This window comes from Pyrus communis, chromosome 13, assembly GCF_963583255.1.
Source record: "Pyrus communis chromosome 13, drPyrComm1.1, whole genome shotgun sequence".
NCBI lineage: Eukaryota > Viridiplantae > Streptophyta > Magnoliopsida > Rosales > Rosaceae > Pyrus > Pyrus communis.
Window position 1 is genome coordinate 5,600,079 of NC_084815.1, and position 23,095 is coordinate 5,623,173.

The window sequence follows — 23,095 nt, forward strand, 5'->3', positions numbered from 1 at the left end:
TATCAGATTGACAGTCTAACGATATAACATGCTAATTATGTTTAAGTGACTAATTGCAGTTCTCTAACGAACTCCCGCAAAAGCAGGTCCTACTCTTCCATCTGGTAAACAAGGTCCTTGGTTTGAAATCCTATGCATCTCAATCAACGCATCCCAATTGATATTCTTGTCAGCAAAGGGTCCGAATTCATCATGAACTTCTCCGATCGAAGATTCCGGAGCTATGAAAGTTTCTGTTTTCTCAGTTGCCTCTGATTGTCTCTCCTTTTCCAGTACCCCCAGCTGCTGAAGAAACTCATTGAGATCAACCGTGGCTTCTGGTGGTCTTCTGCTGGTTTTCAGATGAAACTCGACATCTTTCTCCTTCTCTGGAACATTTTGTATTTTGGGTTTGTCACTCATGATGTGAGCCTCAGGTTTTGAATCACAGGAAGATGAATGACATGAACGCTCGGCTGCGCGTTGTTATTCTGTAAACACTGAAATTTAAACAACACTAATCCAACAGTTTAACATTTTACGAATCATTTTTTGTGGAGCTGATATTGGTAGGGAAAACTAGAAAGTATACGGTTCAGATCATCGTGCAACATTGCATAATAAGGACAACCAAAAAGATAGAACAGGAAAGTTCGATTAAATAGGTCAGTAGCATTTTTCCTCATTTTTCATAAGAATTATGGCAACAAGACAGTCTTGTGGCTTGTTGCATGCAGTTCTATTAACAGATTAACATCCCCAAAAAAGCATATCAGCACAGCATAAATAACATCAAGGGCTGGCAATGACTAACTCCTACTTCCTCAAATCCGCCTATATTCCCCTTTGGCATGACAAAAATAATCTCTGTCATCCGTCAAACTCGGAGTAAGCACAAAATACCAAAACACATAGCTACCTGCCGCAAAACTGCCAAGACAAGTAACAAGTTGAACTCACAACTAACAGTAGAAAATGAAACTTAAAGATCTGGAAACAGATATAAAATAAGCTATCAGATGGTCCTGTCAATGAACCGAGGTTTCTCATCTCTTCAAAAAATTTAATTCCATAGTTTAGTTCAAAAACATGGTCCCTCATGATTGAAATTAGAACAGATCAGTTAACGTATGATTCTGGTAACCACATTTGCCGTTAAGTTATGCAGTTGTATATCTTGATTTGTGACCAGAACAAATTTTGAGAAACCTTTTGCAATTTCAACCTGAGATGGACGTGGTTAGTACAGTTTCTCCAATCATTCCCCAATCTTGCTACGGACTGACCAAGTTCCCTGGCCAAAATGGTCCAAAGACTGGGTTCGGCTCCTTAAGAGCATGCTGATTTCTTCAAATTGGATCCTGAAAGAACACAATTTTCATTTCCCTTGATTTTCTTTAAAACATGATTTCGGTCAACAACTAAATATGATTTGTTCCATTAATCATACATGATAACATCACAAACAAGGGGGAAGGAAATGTTATGTTTGAATCAGTCACTCCAGTATTTGTATCAGCTTGTCAGGAGGAATGGCTCCTTGCCGTGTTCATATAATGTTTTCATAAGTTCTATTTATGTTATCTTTTATAGAAAGCATTAGAGCATTAAAACTAACCAGCCGTGTCAATCATGTCGTCCACCACAACCGTGACTTTTTCCCTTCCTTCATCCATCAAATTCATCATCTGTAAAATAGAAGGCATTTCAGATTAAGTAGTTACAAATATGCTTCTATGTGGAACCGAAAAAGAGTAAAAAGTAAAATTGTGAAAGTCATCACGACAATCAACTGAAATTTTTAAGGGAAATACAAGAGTTTGGTCTGAGAAATATATAGGGCCACATTCATCGTCATTATTTCAGAATCCAGACACAGGAGTTGTGCCCAGAAATTTTATGTAAACTCGCCAAGGTGGTGGGGGATTTGAAGGGCTGGGGCAAGATGGCTGACATGCTATTCAGCAATCATATTTTTAGGACAAAGGCTATATCAGGGATTCATAGCAATACAGGGGTTAGATCGAACGCAAGAGAACGTTGAAGTTATCCCAAAGGGTAACATCTGAGATAAAATATGATGACAGCAAATGAAGTGATGAAAGAGAGTAACCGTTTAAAAAGGAGGGCTAGTTTTTAAGGTTGATTTCAATACAAATATTGATCTGAAATTCCTAGATCATGTGTTGGAAAGGAAAGATTCTGGAGGGCAGCATGGATCAACGGATATTTGAAATCAGTTTTTTATTCAGTTATAAGTAATAGATTTTAAGATTGATTAAGGAATGAGGTCTCTGATATCAATATCAAGTAGCAATTTAGCATCACACCATTTGGAAATGAATTTGAGGGATATAAAGATGAAAACGAAAAACAAGAAATTCAAGTTTGAATTGTAAACTGCAAGAAGCAGTCATTGCCTCTTTCAAAAGTTTCCCAGTATAGTTCTGTATTAATGGTTTCTTATGGAAATTGGTACCATGAAAAATGAAATTTCAGAGGTGGACCAAAATAAGAGAGCATATCCTTATATGCAACAGACCACTTCAATTCGACTTTGGACGCCGTCTGCATATGTTCCTCCATTTGTCCTTAAGGTCCCCTGGCGTACGACTATGCAAAAACACAGAACCACCAAACTCCAATATTTGCTTCCATGGAAGAGTTCTTTCATCAATTCTTGAAAAGGTTTGAACTCCCTTCTGCAGTCATATAAAAGAGTTATAATCAAATATTTTGAAGCAACATACATGCAATTAATTAACCAGTCAGGTAATCAATTTAAAATGGAACCGAACATAATTTTCTAAAGGTAAATTAGATAGAAACCCAGGAACCTTAAGCATTTCTTCCTCCTCAACGCTCCACGGGACTTTTACCCGCCTTAACTGAGAGATGGGCGGGGATGTGCTACAAGACACAAAAAAAGGATTATTCTCACTTCACAACTACTGCAATCGAATTCTCAAATCACTGCTTTCTAATCAACAGGTAAGTATATGGGTATATTGGGGAAAATACAGGACTGCAATCAAAGATCGGGGTAACATAAATACTGACTTTATTCAGACATTATTGAGCATGTAGACAGTGTACTTTACATTTCAATAAGGCATGAACGTAGACACTATAAAGAAAATAGAAATGAAAACACTTTATAAGCCAATAACTTACTAGGGAATTTTCTTCCGGAGTCTTGTGTTGTAATTGGAAGTGCTAGACTTTTGAGCACCAGCTTGCTCGGAATCAACATTAAGTGCATGGCCTTGTTCCCTTGGCGCATAATTAATGTGCTGCTGCAGACCTCCTTTCTCAGATACTACAGCTTGTCTTTGGTCAACAAGGAGGCTTACTGTATTTTTAACGGACAAAGTATCACCTTTAGTTGGTACTTGGTTCTGACATCCATCAAGCCCTACTACAGCTATGCACTTCTGGATCACCTTTTCTTTCCATATTTTTTCACCAGTTGATACATCCAGGTTTATACCAACTAGAGTTACACTTTCATCTCTACACTCTGAATTGTTAGGAATACAAGATCCAGAAGGTGCTACTTGTTGCTCGGTGCCTATAATATTCTGTAGTTGAGGGTCATTGACTTCATTTGCACGTTCTTCACATTGCCTTCCGAGGTGTTCTACACTCTTTCCCAAATGCCCATTCTGATGATTTTTAGTTTTTGCATTCAGATCCTCATGAAATTTTCTCATGCAGATATTCTCTTTGTTGTGCTCGCTTCCGAGGCTTTCTTTTGGTTGATGTTCCAGAGTATGAATAAATGCATCTAGGTCTTTCTTCAACATTGAGGCTCTTTTCTTAGAATCAAGGTATTCAGTAAGAGCAAGAGAATACGAACAGAAGGGGCATTTAAAGTTATCCTTCTCATATAAAATGTCTGAGGAACGCAGCCAGTTTTCATGAACCACAACAGGGCAATTACTGGTATCACAGATCAACAGACCGCCTTCATTAGGCTTCTTACAAACATTTTTGGTTGTCTCGGAGTATTGACTGGATGTGGATTGAGAGCTCAACAAAGCATGCTTCTTCATGACAGCATCAATCTTCTCATCATGAAATTCAACACTATCAGTCATGGTCTCTGATTCATAATGACATAGCCAGTCCAAGAGCTCTCTCGCTTCATTAGCAATACTCTTCTGCTGGGACTCCTCGTCAGATGCAGGATGTGCCACTTTAACATGAGAATCACACTCACTGTTAGAATCATTCTGGGTTTCATCAAGTGAAGCTACACCTAAAGTTCTTGGTTCAGGACAATGTTCATCGCCTTTACCTTCATTAGCAATGCTTTTCTGTTGGGATTCATCTGTGGATGCAGGAAGTGATACTTCAACATGAAAATCATGCTCACTGTTACGATTGAATACCTCAGTAGAAATCTTATGCAGGGTTTCATCTGGAGCAGCAACAAAAGATGCTCTTTGTTCAGGATGAAGCCCACCATCATCTTCCGCTTCATCATTATATGTATATTTAGGGACTTCATCCTGAAATGTGTCTTGAGGCAATGAACCAGCATTACATGGATTTTCTGTCTGAATTTTATTGACTGCAGGGTCAGTGCTTTGTCCGCACCTCTTTGAGGTAGTATGATCATCATGACCATCCTCTATGACCTTGCCTTCGTCCATCGTTCCCATCTGATTTTCTGCCAAGTCACACCTTTCTCTCTCCGGAAGTGGAACATCTCTTTCAGATGAATCTTCCAACAGTTCTCTTACATGTAGAGGAATTTGGTTCTTCTCTATAGAACATAAAACATATGAGGGATCCCACTTCATCTTCCTGGTAATTACACAGCGATCATCACAACCAATTACACAATTATGGTTTTCATCTGCCAGATTCTCCATAACCAAGCCATTGCCACTTTCAGAGATGCTTTTGTTTTGGGGTCCCTCGGTAGAAACGGGAGGTGATGCTTTAATATGACTTTCATGCTCATTGTTACAAGTTGCTACTGTAGCAGAAATTTTTTGTTGAGTTCCATCTGGAGGAGCAACACTTGATGTTATTGGTTCAGGATGAATCCCACCATCATCTTTGGCTTGATCAATACATAAATTTTGATGGGCTTCATCCATAAATTTATCTTGAGGCATTGAAGTGGCATTAAGATGATTTTCTGACTGACTCTTAAGGATTGCATCGCCGCTGCTTTGTCCACATCTCTTTGAGGAAGTATAAATATCAATACAATCCTCTAAGACCGCACCTTCCTCCATCATTCCCATCTGATTTTCAGCCAAGTCACAGCTTTCCCTCTCAGACAAATCTTCCAACTGTTTTTTTCCATGTAAAGGAATTTGGTTCTGTTCTGTAGACTCTGAAACGTAAGAGGCATCCCGCTTCATCTTCTTGGATTTTATATTCCAGTCATCAGAATCATTCGCGCTACTACGGTTGTCATCTTCCATGTTTTCAGCATCTGAAGAAATCCTATGCCTTTTGGAAGGAAATAGATTTACATTACTCGGTTCTTCCAATAGTTTATTCTCATGCTCAATAATCAGAGGATCTGCGATTCCCTTGACTCCCATGTTTTGAGCATTAGAGCCACTCTCATTGAGCCTGGGATTACCATCTCTCAAAAGAACTCTATTTACATCATTTCTAAGTGTTAAACCGCCTTTTTTTCTCAAGACTTCTGCATGTAGATGTGTGCCATCAAGAATCGAATCTTTCAGCTGTTCATAAAAAGAATTCCACAAATTCATTTCTAAACAATACAGAAAAATCGATTGAAGGGCAAAATATGCAAAGAAAAGCCAAAGGCTTACCTGTTTCAATGCACATTTGGGCAAAGAAGCTCTTTTATGCATAATAAAGGGTTGAATATCCCATTTCAACAGCCCCGGTCCACCCGTTCTCAAATCAGATTCTGGCGTCTGACAAAAGAAATATTTGTATGCTTAACATAGCCACTACCAAAAATCTTACGAGAGTTGAGTTCAACTATAGCCACTACCAAAAATCTTAGAAAGTTCATTTTTGCTCACCCGCCAAACTCTGGTGTAGCATTACCGCATTCTAGATCGTGCCACAATGTTAAAGGGGGATAAGGCTACACCAGGGTTAGGGGTGAACAAAAACGGACTCCATCCCGTAAAGGGTACAAATACTGAAAGAATATGGGTTGCCACAAAAGCTACCACTTTTAGATAGATACTCATCCAAATTACCTACACATTAAAGCCAAAAAGTTGGGAACTTCACCTCATTTACAATGCGTTTGAGAACATTTTGACAAGTTTCCGACAAATTAAAGCCGATTTTCGAACGCTGGGCAGAAGAAGGAACATCACCACTCGTCACATTACAAGAATCGAACTTGAATAAACTCTCCAAAGATTTCAAAGCAACCCTTTCCTTTGCATTATTCCCCATATCATCAGGCAATGGTGGAGCCAACGCAATCAAATCTGAAAAGGCCACCAAAATGTACCAAAACGCCATGAAAAAACCCTAATCTTCTTCAATCTACACACTCACACAGATTGATTGGAAAAAAAAATTAAAGGAAAAAATCAAACATTGAAGTAAGAATGTAGGTTTGTGAATACCGTGTAAAAGCGATGCGTCTACTTGTTTGAAGCTTGCGAGGGCTTCAATGGCCCAAAGCCAAGCAATGGCTCTCTCATGGTCGTTCATGCCGTCCATGGGAAACCCTACGCTGCTGTAGAAGAAGGTTCAGAAACCAAAGACGGGAGCTTTTTGCTTCAAAAGGGACAGTTTTTTTGCTGGATCTTCAGATATTGAAAGAGTAATGATATTTATATTATGTTTTTATACCATCTTAGATGTGGCATTTGACGTGAACAACCACATCATTAATTAATTCAAATGATGTGTCTGTCTGCATTAAATACCACCTAAGATGATATGAAAATATAATACAAAAACATACCATCCTTTTTGAAAAAATTGTTCAAGTGGTGCCCACTCTTATGTAAATGCTCGGTTGAGAAAAAACCGGTCTGTGTCAAGAGAATCAGACCATTTTCATTTTTTAGAGGCAGATTGTCTTCTCTGTTGTTTGGGTGCTATTTTTATTCTCTTTTATTTGTGCAGTCATAGTTAACACACGTCAACCTTTTATATTTCTATTGTTTTGTCTTATTATCTTTATAAAAAAAATCAATATAAAATGTTGATGTGGTTTAACCGTGACCGTACAAAAATAGGAGGGGATAGAAGGGTACCTAAACAAGAGGGTAGACAATCTGCCTCCTTTTTTCTTTTTTCTTTTTTTATTAGAACAACAACGTTAATAAGCTAAATGTTAGATTAGTTATCGATAGAATTTGAACCCACATCATTATATAAGGGCATAACACCTTTTTTTTTTTTTTCACTACTGTAGTAAATGGTCACTTGCATATTCAAACCACTTAGTTTCAAGAGAAATGCTAACAAGACCCTCTCAAAAGTAAGATTCTCTATGGACCCCGCCACATCGTGTTTTTGGTACAATTCTCGCACCAACATTATAAAATATTGTGTCAAAAAAAAAAGGTGTCAGAGAGTTCATAGAGAGTCCCATTTTTTGAAAGAGTCTCCTTAGCATTTTTCTAGTTTTAATCATTTGTCATATTAGTTCATCTCACTGACTTACTTCACAAAAATAAAAAACTTAAATAACCTGAATCCCTTCCTCTCTCTCTTTTAAATGTTTTGAATCTTTCAGTTGGCGAGCTCTGGACACACAAATCCATTCCAAAAGAACCTTCTAATTCTACACTAGAGTTGCCAACTTGTCATTCTAAACTCCATCTCATTTTCTCTTACCCATATGAACAAAAATTTTGTTTTTTATAAAGCAATATTGGACAAGAAGAATTTGAAATTTGAGAACTCGAAATTCTAAAGTCCATCAGTAGGATGATGTATTCTTGCCCAACTAAGCTAGAAGTTTTTATAAATAAATTTTATATTTTTTTAACAAATGATATTATCTATATTTAGGGATAGAGAGTGAGCTTATCCTCACAATGAGCTAGCAATAATGGGATTCAAATTTTCTTGTGTGAATCGAACATAAGACCTCTCACTTACAAATAAGGAGAAATACCACTAGATAGTATTATTAAGTGGCTAAACAAATTTTATATTTTAGTGACATGTAAAATTCCAAATTTTCGCAATAAGCTCCTCATTGGCTCTCCATGTTTTGAAAAATATAGAAGTTTGAGGAAAAAATCATTATTGTGAAAAAGTTCAAGGAAGGTAACGACAAGGAAGGTAACGACAATGCCAAGTTCAATGTTGCAAATATTTTAGAACGAACACCACCACTCGTGTAGCCAAAAACATCACGAGCCGTTCAAGGCAACTAGGGTGCAAGTTGGACTAGTGTTTTTTCGATTGTAAAAGTTTAAATCCGAACTCAAAAATTTTGAATCTGCATATTTAAAAAAAAAATTTTAAATGGAAATTGGAAGACATTTAGAGATTCCCAGAATTTTGATTTGAATTTTTCAGAATTGAATTGTAACCTTTAATAACATTACATTGTGAGTTGTTAACTTTGATTGAATTTTCAATTGTGTTTATAGTTTTTAAAATTTTAGAAATTAGACTGCTAGATGCAATTTTGACTTTACATGTCCTTCAAATTGTTAAAATTGTTAGGTTTTATATTTATCCTTGTAAGATTATAGAAAGTACTTTATTAGAGTCTCTCAATCTTTTTCATTTAAAAGCGACCAGCTGGTGGCTTCGTCATGACAGTTCAAGTCCAATTTTTCAGGGTCGGAAAGAATCACAGAAGCATTTCAGCCTATCTCTAACTATCATCGTATGATTCAACAGTGTTAGGAATCAAACTAGAACATGTCGTGCGAAATACAGGTTTGACATTCGTCTCGAACCATTGAACCACCCTGTAATTGTTAGAATGTCTTAGTTTTGAAGTATAGAATTGTTGTTTCATTCACATGTTGTTAGATTTAAAGTGTATAAATATAAGTTCTTAAAAGTAAAACACTGAAAACATATGATATAACTTTGGATAGCGGGGCAAGAATAAAAATAAAACAACATTGGTCTCAAGCCCAAAACGCTCAACGGCAGTTAGATTTATTTTAGTTTGTCCACTTAATAACTATTTTTCTTCAATAGTTCGGACTAGTTTGTTTAAAGCTAGAACTTGAAAAAAAAAACTGTGTCAAAGCTAGAACTTAAAATTCAGGCACATTATCAAAGAAATTCTCCAGAGTCCAATGGTCCTCCCACAGTTGATCAAGATTTTCCGGGAGTGGTTCAACAATATCTGGGAGGCCACCGGCATCGTCATTCGTTACTTCTTTTTCTCTTTCCTTCAACGCTGGAGCAGGAAGCTCATAGCAACCATGTTCTTCATAGCATTTCCTTTTACCTTGTTTCTCGGTCTCAGGTCGACCAGTAGAACTCGCTTTCTTCTTACCAAAGTCATACAGTTCCATCAAAGGAGGAAGTGGGTCGGGAATTTCGTACAAACATGTTACTTGATGTTCTGTTTTGGCATTGGGACCTCCAATTTGCTCAGCAATGTCCTTGTTCTGAGCCTCCAGATCGATGTCTTCGCCGTTGTTCTTTGCCATTGCTGTTACGAAGAGTTTTTTTTTTTTTTTTTCCAAAATAAAACAAAAATCAAAACCGGATGGAAATAAATATTTGAAATAGAAAATTAAAGCAATGGTCCTTGAATTTTGGTCTAACTGAAGCTTTGGTCCTTGAATTAAATATTTGTAAAAATTAGTCCTTGAACTTGCAAAGATCGAGTATTGAATAAGATAATACTTGATTACTTAAAAGATGAGTAGGAGTTCATACTTCAAATTGTTAGTTGACGATTTATATCATAGAACTTCGTGTTTATAATTAGAACTATTTATATTAAAAATCACTTATTAAATATTGCTAATGTAAAAAATCAATTAAAACTAAGATCGTTTAATCTCGTTTAATCATTGAACTGTATAAAGCAGATGAACAAAATTGGTAAAAACATTATGAACCGTATATGTATTTTTTCACAATAGATTGACTATACAACCTTAGTTTTAATTCATTCTTTTTTGCAAAAATGATATTTACAGAGTGATTCATAATATGAACGATTCTTATCATCAAGACAAAACTATGTGATTCAAACACAAAGAGTTTTGAGTAGAAGTTCCTACTCATCCATGATACGGTGTTGCAAAACAAAGAGAATCACCAGTCTAATTAACTTCAATATCAATCTAAATAAAATAAAATAAAAATAAAGATAGGTGCACATGTCAATAACATATTCAAGAATGAGAAGTACATGCAATTGACTAATCTTAACTACAAATTGGTACTAAGACAAACCTTATAAGTGCTTTCCAAGAAGTAATATCTGAAATCTGGATTGAAATCTATGAAGAAATCTCTATGGATTCAATTGCATATCGGGTTTGAAAAGGTTGAAGGTGCAGCTTCTGGCCTTGAGCCATCTTTTTATAGCGCCCATACTCAGTAAATATTATTTTTGTTTTCTTCTTTTATGGTATGTTTTGAATACGTTTTATCTGGAAAACACCTAATTGTCGTCTGGAATATATCAGGTTCAATGTTTTACAACTTATTCATAACTGGAATTGTGGAACATATTATTACTTAAACTTCGATCCTTAAAACTCGAAATGCGGCCGGAACATCTACCAAAGTGACTTTAAATCAAACCCAAGACTTGTGATTCATAGTATTATACGTGAAAGAGGATTTTTCATGAGCTTTTACCGAATGGAACAAGAAAAAACTAGTGTTCTAAACGTCCAAGCCTAGATGCTAGGTAGCTGGACACCGTCACGATTAATCCCTAGGCGTTTTTAAGAAAAATAAGAAAGAATACCTAGATCTACGTAGGCATCCACCTAGCCCGCATAAACTAACCTAGGCACCAACCTAAACCGCATAGGTCGCAACTATCATTTAGACATAAAATAGATAATTTTCATTTACATTTCAATTTTTCACTAAATTGTAAGAAACTTATTGGATACTTGGATGAACGCTCATTATATGTTTGTTCCATATTTCTTTTCAACCCTAAAAAAAGGTCAGCATGACATTTCAGACCAATAATACAATAGAACATATGTGTTTTAACGTTCCCACATTGCAATTTATAGGTTTATATTTTCTTTGAATCCAATTTCATTTTAATAGATTTTCTTCCTTGGTGAATGACATGTTTGTGTTTGTTTTGTTCCTAGGTTTCAAATTGAAATTTGTTGCAAATAATAAACTAAAGATTTTTTGTTCCTTTTTTGTTGTCGATATTCAAGTTGTTGTCCTAGGAACTCCTTTTAGCCTTTCCTCTTCTTCCACTAATTATTCTTTGTTAATCCACAAAATTTTAAATTAACAATTTTTCTTTTAACAAATGATATTGTCTACACTAATGAGAAGGGGTGGGCTTAACCTCACAATAAGCTAGCAATAATGTAGTTTAAACTCGCATTTGGCGAGAATCAAACTTAAGACCTTTCAATAACAAGTAAAGAGGAATATGACTAAAACGTAGTAATAAATGGCTTAAATTAACCGATTAACCCCTATGGTTTTGCCTTTTCTTATTTTTTATCAAAAGATAATGTTTTTCTTTTATGGAAAAATATTAATATAATAAAATATAGATTTTTTAATACAGGAGAGTATATATAGAAGTTTTATAGGTGAATCCATATAGTTGGATACAATGAATGATGTAAATGCATGAATGTACCAAGTGGGTAGTGATTCACACACTCCTTTTTACCTTTCACGCATCCTTGTTAATTTTTATCCATTGATATTTTCAATTCATTAGTTCCAATGACTGAAAATTGAGAAAGGTGTGTAAAAGGTAAAAATAGATGTGTGGATAGCACCACCCCAAATAAAAATATATGGAATGTATAACTAGCAGGCTAGTAGGTCTAAAGTTTTCACAGACCTCCCATACAACCTTTATACTTGAACAAAAATCTTTATGTGATGGATCAATACATTAGCACATGATTGTTATTATGTACAATATTAGTTCTTAGAGATACAGTAACGGGAGAGTGAAAGTTTGAACCTAGAACATAGTACGTTGAAGAGGAAGAACCTATCGACCAGGGCAATCCCCTACTCGCACATATTAGTACATGATGTGATGATCCAATTTTGAGAAAATTGGATGTTATGCTCTTGAATGAGCATTAAATTAGGTTCTTTTTTCTATATGAGTGATATTGGGGAGATTGGAGAAGGACTTGAAGATAGAACCTTGAGTGCAAGGGTAAATGTTCTTAACCACTTTAGTTACCAGTCCATTTGCATTAGGGGTGGACCAACATCGGTGAACATTCTCCGAAGATTATAGATTTAGTATGACGACCCGTCCCTATTTTCTATATAATTTCTCCCCGAGTGTGTAAGTGACGATTATGTCTGGTTAACTAGGTGACGTGGATGTGTATATGCAATTTTAAATTATTTTATTGTCTCTTTTCTTTTGAAAGTTTGACCCGTACCTAACCTTATTCACCAATTATTTTAGTTCCTATTTTCCCTAGCCCAATCAGATTATATCTCTCTCTCCTTCGCCCAATCAGGTGTTCTCTCTCTTTCTCATTCTCGCACCTTCTTCTTCCTTCTTGCACCCGAGAAACCATCACCCTTGAACGCACACCAAATCTTCACAGATCAAGTTGGAAATCACCACCATCACACTCTTCTCGACCTCATGAACCCAGTCGTACCATTCGATCGTCAAACGAATGAGTTTTAACTTGCCAACTCGGAAGCTCCGACTCGGTTGAGTTAGTATCGTTGTGATCTTGGAGAGATTACAAGGTTTTAGGACATGAAGGAACATCTACTCAACTTCATAGGGACCCTAGACTAAGTTTGGGAAGGAGTGGACTTTGGATCACGCAAGTTCGAGGAGTTTCAGTTTTGGCTAGAACTTTCGAGGGATTTTCAAACCATTTTCAATTCGATTTTGGATTCTTAATAGGTACGAACTTGTTCTACTCCTCAAGAGCTTCAAATCCATATAAATTTCATGGATTTTGGTTGAGAAATGAGCTAGATATTAAGGTTTGAAAATTTTCCCAGAATCCGGCGAACTAGATGGCGAAGCTCATTGGAGAAGACAAGGTATATTCCGTCAAAGTTGATAGAATATTCTAACGGCGTTAGGTAAGACCGTTAATATTTAATGGAGTATTCCGCCGATCCTGACGGAATATTCCTAACGTCCGTTAGGGTTTCCGTCGCGCATGCCGTGCACGTGCCTGCGCGTATGGTCTTGGGTTGGACAGCGCGTGAGGGCACGTCCGTCCTCTAGTCGACGAGTGGTTTTCATGTGCGGGTTCGTGACTTCGAGTAGAACATTTTCGTATATTCAAACCTTCCGTTTGAGTAAACTATGAGACGTTATTCTTATATTCTTGCGTATGTGCTAATTAATTAACTAAAAATAGTTGTTTCATATATAGGGGAGACTTACCCCGAGGACGAGCACGGACAAGCGAGGCTAAGGCGCTACGATCCTTCGACATATCAGTGAATGGGCATTTGTTTATATATATATATATATATATATATTACGGTTTCCATAAATGTTTTAAATTGATTATGCATAGCATGCCATGATTTAAATGTGTTATATTTAAATATTGCATTATGATGGAATTTGTGATTATATCAAATGATCCTATGGAAGCGCAGGTAGGTAAAGGTGAGTTATTATGTGATTAAAATGGTTGCATTATATGAGTATGCATATATTCATTTAGAGCTCATAATTGCTGCACCCCGGTGTTAGTACTCCCGCCATGGGCCAGGGCACAGCCTTCACGTGTATGTTCACCTCCCGCACCGCACACTCGCCTTAGATCCAAGTAGGTGCTAGCCTGTCGTATTGACTGCATTAGGCAGTTTCGACTCGTAGGTGACCCGTGATTTATCGCTAGCCATCACGTGATCGTAGCACTAAAGCTTACATATTTACACTTAGCCTGTCATACAGGTCACACGAGGTGACTCCGACTCGTGTGCTAGCATAGACTGATGAACAATAGGTCCAGTCATACAGGTCACATTAGGTGACTCCAACTGGTATGCTAGTTAGACTGATTTCACACCTGGCTAACGCTTATTATTGTTGAGATATCGTGGCATGGCATGCTTCCATTTTCACTGCACTCAGGCATTCTTTTTCGTACTTATGTAGTATTATTTTCTGGAAACTATACGGGTTTTGCAGTGAGGGGTTATTACTTTCAGAAAAGAGTAACGTGTTTTCTAAAGTTTTGTTTTTGCCCACTCACCTTTCTGTTTTTCACCCATCCAGGTCCTAAATAGCCGTTCTCTTTTGGTGTCACACGGGGACTAATCGACGGTTCTGACACTCCATCAAATAATGTAGGGATATTTTATCCTTAGTTGTATATTTAGTACTTAATCAATTCGACTGCACCTTTATGTAATCTATGCTCTGAATGTTTGTAGTTGGGTTTGACCACTTCCGCATACTTACTTAATAAGTTTTAATTTGGTTTTTCCTTGTTCACATTCTTATTTACTTCTTTTGCACTCTTAGCTACGTCACTCTCACGCGACGGCTAGAACGCCTCGATTTCGGTCGGGGTGTGTTATTTAGCTATACAGTTTGTACAAATTCATTGGTTTTATGGTGGAATCGCAACTTTCTTCATGGTATTAGATTAAGTTGTCCTGTGTGTGAAGTGCAACGGCCACACGTGCTCCATGTCACCTGATTTGTGTTGTCCACATGCTTGAAAATTCACCACATGTGAGGGGGTGTGTTGAGAGTATCAATCCCACATCGGGGAAATGAAGAACCTTGCACATGCTTATAAGTAGTTGGACTACTCCCTATATTTCTATTTGGTTTTATGCCCCTAAAATAAATATAAATTAGTAAATGAAGGGAATTGTTGGTCTTATATGTGATTAAGTTGGAGATAATATTGATGTTGGACCATTGACCTATCTTTTTGAAGCTCTGACACGAGAGAATTACTTGCAACTATGTCAAGATATAGCGTGGATTTATTATTCTAGTAGATAGCGTGTTAAATTTCAGCACATTATCCATTCACTAAATATTCTTTTCATAGAAAATTAATTGAGATTTGTTGTGATCCAATACATGTAAAATCCACTTGTCCTCCTTATCCAAAAGAAAGGGATAGAAATTCCTAAACTAGAAAATTCAAAATACCAGGTGCAACGAGCACAAGAAGATCCAGACATGCAGTCAACTGTCAAGCTCCCAGCCATGAAAGCACCCAATCATTCATTTACACACAAAAGGAAAAATACTCTGATCAAAGAAAACAAAAGTGACACGTTAATCAATTTTTTATGGAGCCAAATTATTTAATTAATTTAGTAGTCGAACTAATGGAATGACAATTTTATTTTATTTTTAGGGCTGTTCGCACATTAAGCAGTATGTGGGCAGGGTTTAGAACATCGTGAGACGGTATCCATGTGGTTGTTAGAGTTGCAAGGACCTTTCCCTAATACGAGAGGGCCGGGATGGCGCACCCCTTGTGTACCAATTATTGTGTCCAGAGCAAACGCTAAGTAGTCAAGTGTGGAGCAAACACCTGCTGAACTGAAAGTATCTAAGTAGTAAGTTCAAGATAAGTGCTCTTCTATTCCGACTTTCCATTAATAAAGAAAGAAAATCGGACTCGAAATATTACTTGTACAAACGATATTATTTACATTAAAGGATAAGAAAGTGAGTTAAATCTCACAATGAACTAGCAAAAATAATGTGATTCAAATTCATCTTTTGCAAGAATTAAATGAACTTATGATCTCTCACTCTCTAACGAAGAAGAATACCATTCGAAACATTACTGGTAAGAGTGAATATTTTTAACCAACCGATTTATAAACCCGTTACAAATGATAAATAATTCGTGATAACTATATGATCCAAGTCCATGCATATAACTAAAATTATAGCTCAACTACCACAAGAACTCAACGATACCAACACAAATAAAGAGAGAGATTTGCAATAATTTGAGCTCAATGAAAACCCAGTTAATTTATTAATCATGGGTTAATTTTGCAATAATAATGGAGCAGATTATGTAAATGATGTACAAGTTCAACATAAACCTGAATCACTTGGAAAATGGAAGATTAATCAACCCCAAAAGAATAACTAAATAAAAATTCAACCTCTACCAACCCAATTATCATATCATTAACAACACCACCTCAACAAATTAAAACATCACAGCTCTCAAAATTAAAGAAAATTCTTCAAAAAATAAAAAAAATAAAAAATCTGGGGTTGTTGGGGGTGGATCGGGTACGGTGAGTAATCTAATGGGGTTTGAACCTTGAAGACTTCCTGGCAAATTGGGAGAGCGTTTGTACGGAAGGTCTACCTGGTGAAGCGGAGTAGGGAGCTGAGGAGGCGAGAGAAGCCGAGGCGGAGACGCGGGTAGAGACTGCGGGTGTACACGGTGGTGTGGTGGAGGAGGTCTTCGACGGTCTCCACGAACAGGTTCAGGCTTCGGATCGGCGGCACGTAAAGCGTCAGAGGCACCGCCGAGAATGCCACCGCGAATAGCAGCTGCAGCATTTCAGCTTAATTAATTTAGGACAAATCAAAAGGTCCAGAGAATTGTTTCGATTTCGGAAAAAACAAGAAACCAAGAAAAAGATTACGAGGACTCTGGGGGTCTGAATTTCTGGTGAAACAAACACGATTTGGTTTTTGTTTTCGTGTTTTGGGGGGGGGGGGTGTGGAGGGAGAGAGAGAGAGAGAGAGAGAGAGAGCGACTTTTCGAAGAGAGACAGAAAATTGAAACTTTCTTACTCGTCTCTGTCCTTTTCAATTTTGGTAAGTGGTTTTGGACTCTAAACTTGGGGCTCCTTCTTTATTATTTTATGGTTTTCCAAAAAAGTTTCTCAAAAAAGAAAAAGGTTTTTCAAATTTTATTGGTCGGTGGGGTTGTAAAACCAGCGGATGTTTCAAGGTGTCTTATCCACGAGTTTATTTTTATTTTATTTTTTTACAAACATTTTTTTTTTTACGTACTTTTTTTTTTTGACAATCAAATTGAATAAATTAAAAAAGATTTAATAATTCATATTTTATTGCATAATATTGTGCCACCAATTTTTTTTTTCTTCAATTTTTATAAAAACTTCTCTAAGCCCCATATGACTTTAGAAAATATATTTTTTTTTGCACAAGAAATAAAGTTAAGGATGGGTGGGCAATTATACAGCACCACCTAAAATTACAATAAAATTAAATCTGCAATTCAAGATGGGTGATTATTCCGCATCATCTAAAATTGCAGTAAAATTAACATATATAAACATTGGGTTACTAATTAGGAGCTACACCAAATAAGAAATAAAAAATATATATGTAATTGTTATATTAATAACTAGGAGAAAGCATGGTGCTAGCCGATCTTGGCAAGGGTACATCAAGCAAGTGAGGCAGAGGAGGAAGAAGAACAGTAAGATCCTTGGATGAAACATTTTTTGGCCAGGGGAAATAAGAGCTGGATAGGGTTAGAGAGTCGTGCTAATAACGTGTTATAAATAGGCAAAAGTTAGAGAGAGAACATTTGCTAGGGACAGGAGCGAAGCGGGTGTAATGTATCACACTGTTTGTTTTCGTAACTATAACATAAAAGGATTGCAGGTAAAGAAATGAAGGAAGGGATATTGATATTATTACTTTCACTTCTTTTCTTTTCTGTGTGTTGGGATCACACATGGAGTGCTCTTTGTGACAACATGTCCCTAATTTTCCATGTAATTTTCTCCCCGAGTGTGTAAATTGACGTTTATGCCGTTATTGGAAAAATAGAACTTGACGTGGACGTAGTTATTCAGCTTTTAAATTATTTTTCTTGATACTGTAATTAGTTAGTACTCGTTGTTATGAATGCATGAGCGCGAGTAAGACCTGAATCGGAGTTGTAACGAAAAAGTTACGTTTAGTTAAAGTGCGTTAACAACGAGTAGAATTGTACACGTGTGTGTTTATTATTTAGTACTGGAAGCTACTATTTTTGATAGGGTACGTTAGATTTCGTCTGATTTCAAATTGTACAAATCTTATCACTTTTTCCCTTTTTAAAACTTGTTCCATGCCTTATTTTCCCTCACCCCAATCATTTCATTTCCCACTCTTTTCACCCAATCAGACACTGCTCTCTCTCTCTTCTCTGCCTAATTAGAAAACTGTCTCTCTCTCTCATCTTCTCATTCTCTCTCCCTAACCTATAACTCTCTCTTCTCTACAACAACAAGGATCAACTTCAAAACTTCACAAATTGACCTTTAAACCACCACCATCATGTTCCTCTCAAACGCACAAACCCAACTATACTAACCGATCACAAAATCGACGAGTTTTAAGTGTCCAACTCGGAGTAACTCGGAGCTCTGACCTAAGTGTGGATTCTTCGACGTTTTTCCGTGCAAGTTACAAGGTTTTGGGAGTTTTGGAAACACCTACACAACTCCCCATGGCCACTAACCTAAGTTGGGAGATGAGCCAATGTCAAAACACTCAGTTTCAAAAAGTAGAAACTAGGTCTGAGACTTTCAAGCTTTTTCAGTCAAATTTATATCCATTTTTTTACTTCCAAAAGGTATAGACTTGTTCTACTCTTCATAAGCTTCATTTCCATATAAAGTTTGTCAAAAATGGTTTCCAAATACTGGTGAAAATTCCCTAAATTCCAGCAAACCAGACGACGGCGGTGGAGGTCCGCCGGAGAAGAAGACAAAATATTCCTTTAAAGTTAACGGAATATTCTAACGCTGTTAAAGGTAACTGACATCGTTACTAGAATATTCCGTCAACTCTAACGGAATATTCCCCTAGGGTTGCTGTCAGTTTGTCAGGCGCGTGGGAGCACGTGCGGCTGCGACCTGTCAACGCATGGTGGCGCATAAGGGCGCGTCCGGCCACCAGCCGATGTGTGCTTGACATGTACAGGTTCACGACGTTGAGTAACATATATTTAAACCCTATGTTTGAGCAAACTATGGGGGATTTTCCTAGCCTTTTAGTGTAGGTCCTAATTAATTAATTAGTAAAGTTATTTCACATATAGGTGAGGCTTACCCCAAGAAGGTACGAGGACAAATAAGGCTAAGAGGCTACGATCCATCGATGTATCAATGAGTGGGCATTTATTTTTATATATTATATATAAAGCTTTATAGTTTCCGCAAATGCTTTGAGATTTATATTATGCCAATATGCCATGATTTATTTAATTTTAAAAATGTTATTATGATGTTGAGATTTATATATTGTCATGGCATGTTCATACACTTTATATTTTCTCATCATGCATGCTTGCACCGGTGTAGTACTCACCTTGGCTAGGGCCAAGCTTCACATGTATGTTCACATCACACCGCAAGCTCACCTTGGATCCATTGTTAGTGCCAGTCCTGTAGTACATGTTGCATTAAGCAACTTCGACTTGTATGTGACGCGCCTAGCGCCAGTCTTCATAGCTGATCACTCTGTGGCGTACGAGGAATATCCGGCGGTTTTGACATACCCCTAAATAAATGTAGGAGCTTTTCCTATTATGTCATCTTTGCTTTGAACACTTATGTTTTATGGGTTCTTCCCACTACTGCACATTCTCTACTTTAGATTAAATAAATGTTAGTTTTGGTTTAAATTTATCCATATTTTTATGCTTCACTTTCCTTTTTGGTTACGTCACATTTGGGTGACGGGCAGCATGGCTAGACTCAGGTCGGGGTGTGTCACTCTTTATATAGAGCCACATCCGTGAATATTTACAAAAGTGAAATGAGTGCCCTTTGAAAAAACTCATACAACAATAACATGACTACTATTCTAAAGTCTTCCTCACCTTTGATTAACAACATGTGGGCATTCACTCCCACAACTTTTACAACAAAGGTCTTCCTCACCTTTGACTAAAAACATGTGGGCATTCACTCCCACAACTTTTACAACAAAGAAAACATTTTCAATGATATTGTCCATTATTTAGAGCTTTGATGTTGTAGGATGTTTCATGCTCTTAATCCAAGCAAAGTAACTAAACAATTCAATCCAATTGGTTTTCAAGAATTTGGGAGATTGATTATTCAGAATATCCACATTATTGCCTCGCTGAGCGATTTCAAATTTCATCCAATTTAATTTATGACTAATAATCAACACTTAATAGAAAATAAGTATGTTAATCAACAATTAATAAAATCCAATCATCTACATCTAAGGGAGGGCAAACGGGTCCAGGACTCGCGGATCGGGCGGGTACCCACAATTTGGGGCGGGTAAGGAGGGGGTCCAAAGTTTCAGAACACAAAACGAGGCAAGGCGGGTAGGTATACAAATTTAGGGGGGCGGGGCGGTTCTTAAAATAGGAGGGAACAAGCCCCCGACCCGACCCGTTTCTAGAATAATTGCATTGTAATTTTATCTAAATATGAATCATTCAGATTTTATTCTAATCTGAATCATTCAGATACTCATCCATGTATTCAGTTTCCCTTTCCCTCAATCTCTCATCTTTACTCATCTCCTCTCACTCAGACGTCGATCTCTCCTTTGTTCGTCACCATCATCATCAGACGTCGATCTCTCCTCCTGACTCGCTCCCACTGTCCTAGTTCCGTCCACCACCATCATCCTTAGCTATGTCCGCCCCATCATAATCAGATCTCGATCCAGGGTCATTGAAATCCTCTCTTATTTTTTCTTGTCAATTTATCCTTCATTTTTTTTTTTGCAACTTTAATTTCTGAATGCATGCAAGAAATTGGGAATAGGAATGCAAGAAATTGGGAATAGGAATGCAATCGTGGTCGATGATCTGGTGCTTCTTGATTTTAGATGTGTCTCACACATTTACTCTCTCGAAATCAATTGCTCTCTCTCTCTGTCGAACTCGAAGGGATTTTGTTGGGTTCTTGAATCTTGACCTTTGTTTTGTTCCGATTTCAAATCTTTTGTTTAATTAAATTGAGTTTGAATACACACACACACACACACACACACACACACATATATATGTATGTCATGTGATAGTTCCAGACTTGCATATATTTGAATCTTCTATTTCATACTTGGGTATTTTTAATTAGATTATGTTTGGTTGATTAGTGGAACTTTTATGTATTTCCAAGTAATGTAATTATATTATGTTTGGTTGATAAGAGAATTATAATTCCAGTCAGTTAAGTTACCCAGTTGCATTTAGTTTCGTTGTGCCTGCGCAACATGATTGCTCATTGGCAACCAAATAGAGTAATTGTGTGTTGTGTTAAATATGTTCTAATAAAAAAAGATGTTATTGGACCTATGGACCCGACCCGAACTAACCCGTTTCAAATGGGCCAGGTTAGGTCCGGTTTCAAATTTTGAGATTTCATTATCCAGCTAAGCACGTCCTGTTGCAATTTAAAACAGGTCTGATCTGATTCCTCTAAATTTGGGTCCTGCCCGGCCAGTGCCCACCCTTATCTACATCCACATCATTTGCTCGTGCTGCTTTGTTTTCGAACTCTGTTGGCTGGCCTAGCTACCGTTTCTCAAATTAATGTGCGTGTCGGTATTTAGATTTGTCTCACTTTTTTTTTTTTTTTACCCTAACTTTGTGGAGAAGTTCGACTCGTTTTGCAGTTTTAGACCTTAGTTTCGCTCTAGAGGGTTAGGTTTCATGTCTCCCTTTTTTCTTTGTATCAGTCTTGTTTTTTTTTTCCTAGAGGGATAAGGTTTATGTCTCACCTTCTTTATCATTTTTTTTTTCTTTTTCATGTTTTTTTCTTTTTCCTTGTTTTATGAAGGGTAAGGTTTATGTTCTTCTTGATTAGGTGTAACTTCATTTTTCATCATCAATAATATTCCCTTCATAGCGCCAAGGTTTTCCAAAAAAAAAAAAAAATCACATTATTCAGTTTACAAAATTAATTTTGAAATTTGGTCTCCTATCATTACCCTTAATTTATTTGCTTTTTATTTAGAGGTGAGAGATTTAAACTTAATGAACTCTCGTAACAAAATGAAGAAAAATACTAACAAATCAATACATATTTTCTTGGAGATGTGAGGGTATCGAACATAAACTTAGGATCTAAAGTTAAATATTACTTGGTGACTAAGAGAACCAGACTCTCATTTCCCATTAGAAAAAAAAAAAAAAAAAAAACTCCAAAAGAATGTTCTTATGGACAAGTGGTATCATATTCTTTGGAGTTTCAAAGGAGAAATTGGTGCCATAAGAAGGTTTGGTTTGCACTTTGGTTTCCATGTGTGACTGGTTGGTTGAGACGTGTCAAGCAGACAAAGTTTCAAAGGAGAAATTGGTGCCATAAGAAGGTTTGGTTTGCACTTTGGTTTCCATGTGTGACTGGTTGGTTGAGACGTGTCAAGCAGACAAAGACCCAAGGTAACGTGTGAAAGCTTCGAACCAACCACTACGTAGGAACCGGATCCCCCCTCCTGAACATACGGTGGGATCCTCCAGACCAAATTAAGATATCAATCACATCATGAGAGAAAAACTATTTCAAAGAAGAACATGGGAAGTGAAAGCATGGCAGTCTTATATATATACGGTAAGAGTAATAAAGATTGTATTGCCGAGTAACAGCCCGACGCAGCGGGATATATGATAAGGAAAATCGAACGAAATTTTTAAGATATAATTCACTAGCAAGTCCTAAAGTTTATTAAGAAATTAAAGAGGAACCTCATTTTTAATTGAATAATAGTTGAAAGATTACAAACTTTAGACCAATATCACCTATTTATAAAGTAATTTAACCTCAAAAATGCTAGGAATCCAAGTAAAAGCTGAAATTCGGCTAAATTTTTATTCGGCTCGTTGTGTAACAAATACATCTTAAAAATCTGGTTGTTTTCTTTAAATCTATATGTAATGGAACTAAAACTGACATGTCAAAAGAAAATTACCTTAATTTGAACAAGTCAAAAAATTCAAAACATCTACTTTCGAGATATTTCATCGCATCATCCCATCCTTAACAAGATTACAAGAAGAAGGAAAAAAACATTAAA

The 23,095-nt window shown here is 36.7% G+C and overlaps 1 protein-coding gene across 2 annotated transcripts; it reads right to left on the reverse strand.

Annotated features, from left to right (window-relative positions):
* Positions 1–135: 135 nt before the first annotated feature.
* Positions 136–6,739, reverse strand: LOC137712626 (uncharacterized). Of its 2 annotated transcripts, XM_068451736.1 has the most exons (9): positions 6,570–6,739; positions 6,223–6,428; positions 5,787–5,894; positions 3,154–5,693; positions 2,817–2,889; positions 2,522–2,681; positions 1,598–1,667; positions 1,205–1,340; positions 136–909 (listed from the first exon to the last, which is right to left on the reverse strand). In XM_068451736.1, exons 1-6 carry the CDS (start codon positions 6,664–6,666, stop codon positions 2,526–2,528), a joined length of 3,180 nt encoding a protein of 1,059 aa, XP_068307837.1. In that variant the 5' UTR covers positions 6,667–6,739; the 3' UTR covers positions 136–909; positions 1,205–1,340; positions 1,598–1,667; positions 2,522–2,525. The 2 variants fall into 2 exon arrangements, with proteins under 2 accessions (XP_068307837.1, XP_068307835.1); XM_068451734.1 differs by having other exon boundaries at positions 136–1,340.
* Between the last annotated feature and the right edge of the window lie 16,356 nt (positions 6,740–23,095).

Bases quoted from the DNA above. Each gene is read 5' to 3' on its own strand.
- LOC137712626 (XM_068451736.1), bottom strand. From the start codon at position 6,666: ATGGACGGCATGAACGACCATGAGAGAGCCATTGCTTGGCTTTGGGCC. The intron at 5,895-6,222 runs GTGAAGTTCCCA...TTCTTTTGTCAG, and splicing joins TCAAACGCATTGTAAATGAG to ACGCCAGAATCTGATTTGAG. The intron at 2,890-3,153 runs GTAAGTTATTGG...TGTGTCTTGTAG, and splicing joins CTCCGGAAGAAAATTCCCTA to CACATCCCCGCCCATCTCTC.